Source organism: Limulus polyphemus, unplaced genomic scaffold (genome assembly GCF_000517525.1).
Source record: "Limulus polyphemus unplaced genomic scaffold, Limulus_polyphemus-2.1.2 Scaffold47, whole genome shotgun sequence".
In the NCBI taxonomy this organism is placed as follows: domain Eukaryota; kingdom Metazoa; phylum Arthropoda; class Merostomata; order Xiphosura; family Limulidae; genus Limulus; species Limulus polyphemus.
The window spans coordinates 453,795-463,869 of NW_013665657.1; the positions used below are offsets into that span (position 1 = coordinate 453,795).

General features: G+C 34.9%; 1 protein-coding gene across 1 annotated transcript in view; it reads right to left on the minus strand.

The window, feature by feature from the left end:
- The window catches only part of LOC106462617 (protein Wnt-7b-like), a 61,942-nt gene that overhangs the window by 11,041 nt on the left and 40,826 nt on the right, over positions 1-10,075 (minus strand). The window contains exon 3 of the mRNA XM_013922563.1: positions 9,448-9,674. Coding sequence (XP_013778017.1) covers positions 9,448-9,674 — 227 coding nt within the window. The remainder of the gene's footprint in view (positions 1-9,447; positions 9,675-10,075) is intronic.

A 10,075-nucleotide genomic window follows, 5' to 3' on the forward strand; every position in this document is an offset into this window, starting at 1 on the left:
CAAAATCTGACAATTCGAGAGAACCTTGAGTTCTAGGAATGTTGTAGCACAAGATAATTAGTGTGCGGATCATTTTCATTTATATAGTGCTCTGTGAACACAAATTAGTTAGCATAAATCTGTTAAATGACGAAAAATTAGGTGTCTATTTACTTGTGACCACTAAGTGTATATAAGTAAAAATATCTTAAATAGTGAGAAGATCTACTCCATGATTGAACGAGAGTGTCTGGCCATCATATTTGCCATTCGAAAGTTCCAGAACTATCTATATTGGAAGAAGTTCATCATCCAGACAGACCATCAACCACTTGCATACGTTCAGAGATGCAAGATCGACATGCGAGGATCATGAGGTTAGCATTGTACCTTCAGAACTACAGGTCCTGCATTGAAACTATCAAAGGGACTGCAAATGTTGGAGCAGACTGTATGAGCACATTTTGTGGGTGAACTAAGGACATTCTTTGTATAGAGTAAAATAATATTGTAAATAGTTATCTTGAAGAAGGGTTTATGTCATGATATAAAAGACAGTTTAGTTTAGATATTATTGATTAATTTATTTTTATGAATGAATATTTTATTATTGTTTAGTTTTTGTTATAATGAGAGTTAAAAGCAGACGATTGTAGGAAGTTTTGTTAATAATTCATTGATGTTGAGACTTTCAAACGTCACGTGCAATACATTGACGTCGAGAATATAGAAGGCGGGCAGACGAAAAAGTGATAAAGATATAAATAGTGTGAGACGAGCAAAAACAGCAGACAGATAATAGCAAAAAAAGAGTAAAGTTACAGGGCAAGGAAAAGTTCGGTGTGAAGTTAACTACCATACAAATGATAGGCCTAACGATTGACATAGGACTAACGTTTAATATGTTAGAGTAAAACTAACAAGAGATAAGAAGAATTATTCCGTCAAAGCGTGGTTCTAAAGTAAATGAATCAACCTGATTGCACGTTGACGAAAGAAACAGAGGATATTTAAAAAAAAGAAGACCAAACGATTACGGTAACTCGCACCACAACTGTAAGTGAATTACACACAGAATACTAGTGCGATAGTAATAGAGAAGATAATTCAGCTTGTCAACTGAAATTCTAAAGTAATTGAATAGGCCTGAGTGAACTTTTGACAATAAGAAGAATACTATACATATAGTGTTTATGATATGCCTATAATCTCAATAGTTCGAAGAATTTGTAAATTTGAAAACAAGTGAAGTGCGTGCTGTTTATTTATCGTTGTTGTTGTTGTTTTTGTTTTTGGAATTAAGGACAAAGCTACACAATGGGCTATCTGTGCTCTGTCCACAACGGGTATCGAAACCCGGTTTCTAGCGTTGTAAGTCCGCAGACATACCGTTGTTCTACTGGGGGGAATTTATCATTGAATTTGTTGCTAACAGATCACAGACACCTACTGTAGAAGAACCCTAAGCTCAACAACAACATAGTATATATTTATACTATTAAGAAATATAAGTAAAAGCCTTTTATTTTGACAATTAGCGAAAAAGAATATTACATTTTTATATTCTGACAAAACATTAAAAATAGTTTTCTAAATTACTACACGGTCAACTCGAATAAGGAATAATGAAATGTGGGAAAGTATTGATATTCGTCGAACGTGTGATGGATGCGGAAAAAATACAATGGTGGAAAAATATATTACATCACCCAATTTGTTTTACACTTTTCTTCAGAATCATCATCTGTTTTGAGGACCTAATGTATTTAAGTGCAAATAGTGTTTCGTGGATGATGCAATATTGCCTAATTATTAAGTAGGGATGATGCCATCCCCACTATCTTGTTTGCATTGTTTTTGAAAGATTGATATCAGCCATCCCTACATTTATTTCAGTTTTTGAAAAGTTTTTCTTTACTTGTTTGCTTGTATTTTTAAATGCAGTGTTTCAATAGACATAGGAAGGTTGTATTTACAACCAAGTTCTAAATACAATGAGGTTCCAACTGTAATATTTATTGTTTATCTATTATTGGCTGGTAATTCCTATTTCACTCTGTACTTAAGTACAGCTTAAGCTTTTAAAGTAACACCAAATTTCTGTTCAAAAGCTAACTTCAAGGGCTAATGATAACATCGTCTACACTAGAATTATGATTTTTCAATTAGTACTAGTTATTACCAATACTTATAAAAGCGGATACTCCATTTGAAACTATGTCGCCCCAGTGAAATTGGTTAACACCATTGTTTTGGTTTTTTGAGTTATCATGTAATAAAAAAGAAGCAGAAGAAAGAAGAACGAGAAATTCAAACATTCCCAGAACTTGTGACTCAGTCATTACGTAGATATTGTTATGAAAAGAAACACTATATGGTATTGTAAAGTTCTGATGACATGTTGAGAAGATATTAAAATACCATTTCGATGAACAATCCGAGCCATCCCTACTTAGGCAGTGCTACTGCCTGCCTGATAGACTATTGTTTTTGATCTTATTTTTATTGACAACACAGGTGAGAACATTCAGTATATATATATATATATTTAATTTATTTATTACTATATTTTTATCATAGAAGATATTGAATTGTTAGCTCAGTATATTTCATGAGTTGACCGAACCCTGTGAAATATTATTGGGTTTACAACACAACTTGTGAAATAATTATTTCTAATCTTTATAAATAAAAACAGTTGGTTTTTAGTTTTGATATGATCAAATAGCTTGATTTGATTGAAAGTTAATGTTAACGATTATAAAATGAGAAAAGAAAGCGATATAAACAGGAAGATAAATTTCGTTTTGAAATAGGCCTAATGATAATTTCGGTAAATTGAATTTTCGGATCTCTCATCAAAAACTATTACTATTATCAACATCAACCTCCTTGCGGCTTTTTTGAATTATCTTAGCGATATAATTATCAGCGTGTGTACAGGACCCAGGGTGGGCTTTTTCTCTATTAAACTAAGTACGACTTGCTCTAAAGGTCATTTAACAAAATATCATTAAGCTAATGTTACATTGTTCACTCTAAGACTGAAGTTCTGAACCAGCTTTCTGAGTATTGGGAGGAGATAGGGGGGATTGAGGAGTAGTACATTGTTAACTTCTAAAAGAGCGGATGTTTAAGACATTACATTGTTTGTTTGTTCGTAATTAAGCACAAAGCTACACAATGGGCTATCTTTTCTCTGCCCACCACGTGTATCGAAACCCGGATTCTAGCGTTGTAAGTCCGCAGACATACCACTGTGCCACTGGGGGGGGGGGGGGCAAGACATTACATGAACAACTCCTAAATCCAATTCAGTTGCTGTTGGATCATCTTGGAAGTAAAAAAAACAAAAGTATTTTTTAAATACTGGTGTAAGGGTATATAAAACATCCTTTATTACAAAGGTTCGTGGCATATACGTAAACAGTATAATATAATCATTAATGTTCAACAAAGAAATATCCTACGTAGTAAGAGAAACGACTTTAATGGAAAAGTAAAATAGCATTAAATAATGTGTAAGTTATTACCTACAAGTTAACGTTTGTTACTAATATCCTGAGTCAACAATTTAACTAATATCTGATTAAGTTTAAGAGAAGGGATCATCCATTAACTGTATTAATTAGTGGTTTATATTATTATATAGATAAGTGACTTTTTCCGATCTAAGAAATCGTCGACTTTATTAAGAATTTAAAATATTATTCGGTAATTTTTTTGATGTATCCATAGTTCAAGACATAGTGTTCAGCAAGTGCGCATTTTTCAACCTCCGATATCATTCCCAGATATATTCGTTGGTGCATTCATGGAAGTATTTTCCAGTTTCTCCAACATAGGTGGCCATACATGTGATGCATTCTAATTAGTATATGACATTATATGTCAAACATTTTCCTTCATATTTAAAGAGTCAACAGAAACATTATAATTGTGCAGTGTGTATTGGTCATGAAAGCAGATCTAGTAATAGTTTGTTTTAGTGTTAAACCTAGTTTCTGTATGACTAATTAGGACACCGGACTTTTTCACAGCTTTCCGTAATTGCTTTTTTTTCAGTTCATTGCTGTTAGCGATTTAGTTGGATAACCCTTGTACACTCTGGTTCTGTTTTTTTATTATTTATTTAGTGTGTTTTCCCGCTGTATCTGTTACCCTTTTCCAATCGTTGAAAATGTATGTTATGTACGTACTCGGGTAGTTGTTGTATAGAATGAATTTTCTAACCTATTCGTTTTAGTGAAAGAGCACGATCTGTGTATTCTAAGCATATGCATAAGCAAAGCTACACGAGGGCTATCTGCGCTAGCCGTCCCTAATTTAGCAGTTTAAGACTAGAGGAAAGGCAGCTAGTCATCACCACCCACCACCAACTCTTGGGCTACTCTTTTACTAACGAATAGTGGGATTGGCCGTCACATTATAACACCCCCACGGCTGAAAGGGCGTGCATGTTTGGTGGGACGGGGATTCGAACCCGCGACCCTCAGATTGCGAGTCGAGCGCCTTATCCATCTGGCCATGACCTAAACAGATGTCCAGTAATCATTCCTTTCTGTACTGAGGGAGGGTCTGAGACAACAAAATATCAGCTCCATTTTAGTTTCCTGTGGAAAGATGTAATCATTTTACCATCTTAAAATGCTAGCAGGATTCCCAAGGAACCAAATTTGAGTGTGATGTGTAAGGTTTCGAGAGGAATCTCTAATTTTGGCCTGTAGCTTGTTGATACAACCGTTTAATTCGATTAAGTGTTAATCCCATGGTTACAACTACCAATATGTCCTCTATGTAGCGATTCCACATTTCAGTCTCTAATCAGTTGTTGCTGTTAACATTGTTTTTTTTAGCTTAAAGCTGCAAAGTGGGTTATCTGTGCTCTGTCTACCACGCAATAGCGTGCAGAGGGGGGGGGGCGAAAGGTGCCGGGGCCCCGGGCATCCATATCAGGAGGGCATCCAAAGCAAAGAGTCGAATCGAATAGTAGAACCCTTTCCGCCCTTCCCCAAGGTCTTAGGTACAAAGCCCCGGGCATTATAGAACCTCTGCACGCCACTGCTACCACGGGACATCGAATCCTGGATTTTAGCATTGTAAGTCCGGAAACTTAATTAACGGAGGACATTTCTAGTCAGATAGGGCTCTCTTCTTTCTTTTTCTTTAAGAAAGTGCAATGAAACAACAGAAACAACTACAGCAACCTCATTACCCACGGCGATTCCTTGAGCTTATTTGTAAATATCAGTTCCAAATGGGAAATAACTATTAAACAGAATATGAAATTAAATTAATCAATAATTCTAGAAGGTCAATAGTATATGGCTTTTCTGTTACGAGTTCAATAATAGCTGTCATCGTTTCTTCAATGGGTATAGGCAGATGAAATGAAATCACATCATAACTAAACAGAATACTCTTCAGCTGTTTAGGTTTAGTTGTTCATTTTTAGCCTTTTGTGACAAGTCGTAGATACTATGTGGGTAACTAGATACCGGAGTGAAACATCAGGATAAAACCTCTGTCGGTGATACGTTTACTGAAACAATATGGGCCTTACAGGAAAATTCGATTTAAGCGTCTGTGATTTGCCTTCCCACCATCATGTGGTATTGCTGCTGAAAATAATGTGATGTGCGAGTGCAATGTGAGTTTCAAATGCATAGGGAACGTATTCGTACTGATTCAAAATGCCCTAGATGAGGTATTAAATGGCATTTGCTATGATTTGTATGTTTTCTCCATTTTTAGTGTCCAGGGTAAATTGGACTACTGTAGGCTTTAGATAGAGGGAGCGAAAGGAACAGATGTTGGGATTAGAAAGACAGTAATTGTGATTGATTTTGTGCTTGAACCAATGCAAACTCCTCGGATTCAGCGTCGAGGTTTACCTCTTTTTGTGGCCCGTGCAAGGTCTTGTTTAGGACCCCATACACTTTACTATACAATCATACTAAATACTACTTATTAATCTGGCGACAAGTCCACGTAAAAGTTAAGTAAGGCACGTTCGCATATTTATTATTTAAAATAGCTGATAAAATGACAAGCTATGTATAACACAACAATAAATGGCACCAAACAATTATAATGGTTTTAAAACAGCATTGTTATTGTAATGTAACAACTCAGAAAACAGCTTTTCATGCTCTAGTTGCAGCAAAGTATTGTATAACATCTGAATTGATTAGCTTCAGACAAGTCTCAAGTTCAATCGAGATCTCTGCCAGGCAATTTAGACTCTCTTGCAACTCAGATAATTCTTCTCAACTTTAGACGATTGTCACAGGCACCGTCAACAACATATAATCTACATTTGGTGAATAGTTATATAATTTATTTTTTATATTGACTTAACACTGTTGTTAACGTTTCTTAAACTCTTATAATGACATTTAAGGGCCTTGTTTTAAGTTTCTAGATATAATATCACCATACAATTGATCGATAAAGCCGAGACCTTCAAGTTACTATTGAACCCGCACCGAGCAAATACACTGTTTTGTAATAGCCTAACGATGCTCCTACTCAGATTTGACATATTAGTAAACAATGTAAATGAAGTTGCAAAAAAATATTAAATATCTTAACTTAGAGATTTTTCCATGAGCTTGCTATTTTTTTAATTTACAAATGTACATATTTATAAGGAACGCAACGTAGAAGGTAGCTAGATTTTTTTATATGATAAAAATATTTTATCTTTCTCTTATCTATTGTAATAATACTCAGTTTTTGTCTGTCCTAAAAATGCGCGCACACTTTAATACGGATATAAACAAAAGACAGATGTAAATATACTTTAGAATATATATTTCACACAACAACAATTATTTATTGCAGTTTTTAAAAAGGGCTAACCTTAGGTCGTAGAATAATATTATAAGTTTATTTATTGATAGTATTGAGTACGATAAAGCTTAGCCTTAACTAAACCAAAGTAAAAAACGTACAAAAGATACAGTGTTAATTTATTTCTTTTTATCGAATATAGGCCATACTTAATAAAGGCTTAACTAATGTGAGGCCTAAGGTAAGTAGACTTATAAACATTAACATTGCTAATAGCTTACGAATACTGTACTCTGTTAGACCATGTAGTTATGCTATATGTTTTACACTCTACATTGCAAACTAATCCTCGAACGAAGACGTCGAAGAAGTTTCATGGCGTCACGTGACTCATCACTTTAACCGCAAATTAATAGAAAACATGTCTTAATAAAGAGAAACATAAAAATTCTAAAAAACGACAATTGGTTACAATTCTGCAACACATCAGATAACAGTAAAAAACAACCAAAATAATTTTGGAAAAAATTAAATCTTTAGCGTCTGAGAAAAACAACAATAAGCTATTTCACTACATTAAATATAACAATATAACAGCAAAAACGGACAGTCAAAAAGGAAATCTTCTAGCTGACTACTACACACATTTTTTCTCTGATACAGATTCTCAATCAACCCCATAAACAAACAGTGGACTCCCATATGGCGACCAAACCAGAATTATTCACTCCGAAATTTCCTATACTCCAGACTTATTCAACAGAAAGCAAGCAACGTACTCCTTCACTTACTCAATATTATGAATCTATAGTTTTTATCAGGCTGCTACCCGGATACGTGAAAAAAAAAAGCCACCATCACAGTTATTCCTAAACCAACATCAAATAACTCAAACCCCGATAATTTCAGACCTATTAGCCTCCTAAGTTGCTTAGGCAAATTACTCGAACGCATCATATCCCACAGATTACTTCTTTACTGCGAAAATAACAAATATTCAAAACTCTTCCCGCAAAGGTAGACAGATAGTAGATCACTTAACCAGATTAAATGAATCGATTTACAAGTGATTTAACAACAATCAGCCAACCTTAGCCATTTTTTTAGACGTAAGTAAATCTTTTGACTCTGTGTGGCATAACGCCATTAGATACTGCCTTCCAAACATTAAAGTGAACAAAACAATAATTAGATGGTTATCCAACTTCCTGAGTAACCGTACAGCAACAGTCAAAGGTAATAAAACCATATCAAAATCAAACATTACTGCCGGAATCCCTCAACGCTCTGTCCTCTCACCTCTTTTTTTTCATTATCTTTGTTAATAATATACCCTTCCCGGATTTAACGTACACCTATTTTTCATAAGTTTCAGACGATATTGCTGTTTGGAGCGTTTCACGAAACCTTCTAATAGCAGCAGATACGGTACAAAAATACCTTGACACTATAGTAAAATGGTGCAATGACAGGAGAATGGAAGTTAATCCAATTAAAACGACTAGCATTATGTTTCGACGAAGTCTTAATAAACATTTCAAAAAAAAAAAAGTTAAACTAAGACTAAATAATACTGATATAAGATTATGCCCCTCGGCCAATTTTCTAGGTGTCACCTTCGATTACCGCCTTACATAGGCTGAACATTTCACAAACATAAACTAATCCATCAGCAAATGAATCGCACACTTAAGACTAATTGCAGTAAAAAAACAAAGGTTGCAACTCATTCACCATCATCAAGATATACTCAGTCTATATTCGCTCATTGATAGAGTACGGGTGCCAAGTCACTTTTAATATGTCCAGTAGAATAAGTAATAAGTTATAACTTCTACAAAATTATCCCTAAATTTACACCTACTAGTTATTTACACAAAACATGAAACATACATTCAATTAACGAAAGATTAACAACTATTGCTTTTAACTACTATAGAAAAGCAGAAACAAGAAACTCTAACGACAGCCCTTCATTCTATTACAAGCGCCTCACTGAAAACAGTTTCCCAAACAACAAGTACTTAGCCTCCAAATTAACATAAATACATTCAAACAGTACACATAGAGATCAGTTGTTTTTAACCCATTCGTGTTGTTTTATCATTTCAGCTTGGACACAGGACACGTAGGATAATTCGGCGCCTGTCATGTTATAGTGGGTTTTCTCGGGGTACTTCCGCCCCCCCCCAATCAAATTCTACGACACTTGGGTTTACAGATCCCAACCACCCGGTAACCCTGATTACGGGAAGTTTGTTATCACGTGCTTTGTCGAAAGTTTGTCGCCTTGCTTCTTCTCTTCACCGACGTCATCGGCCTTGACCTTTGCTCTGCCTCCAGACATTTCTTCAATCTCAAGACTTCAAATCCACCATAAAGCAATAGCTGATCAGTCTCTCTAACTACATTTATTCAATTCACAAATTTAACAAATAATTTATTGCGAGCGGGGCGAAGGGGGATACTAATATCCCTGAACACACTAGTTTGGAAAATTTCTTTCCTTTAAAACTAAATCCCTGTCACGGACTTTTCGTGTGTTTGTTTTTTCTTTTTCTCATTAGACTGCAAGAGCTAACGTATGTCTTAAGTGTCCATTCTAAAGATTTACCTTAACCTAATATTCATGTTAGTTGTGGTTTTCAAGTTGAATACATCAGTTATTCTTACCTATCACAATCACATGACCGAACACAGTGTTGCTACCTATGCTGGTACAGTTCCATCTGTGGCCCTGAAACTGACGCTGGCATTCATTAATGCCTTTTCTAATACCGTTTCCAATAGTAATCAGTAGGTCTGGATCTTGAAAACAGATTCGTCGCTGACCACGTGTTAGTCCAGGGATTTTGTCACATAGCAGTCTAGCACTGAAAGCTACAACGGAAGGAATAGTCCTGTAAAAAACAAAATATGCTGCTTGAATCACGTATTATGTGTAGGTGTTTTTGACAAACGAAAATAGAGTTCACAAAAAGACAATATTTAAAGACTGCAACAGCCTGTTGAAAATTTTGTCTCTCTTACAAGATCTTTAGTTTTTCAAAGAACTGTTAAGTGGATCTCAGAACAATAGGATGTTGAGATAAGATAATATTTTCTGTTCCTTTAGCCGTCATGAGGCCACAGATTAAATCCTCTATCATAAAATACACTCTAAAAGGTGGCGACGAACACTATTTAACAAAGAATTTTACTCACTCAGGTGCTAAGGATGAGATTCAATATTACTTTCAAATTTAATGTTCCAAAAAATTTTGCAGAAACATATATATATATATATATATATATAATAGGC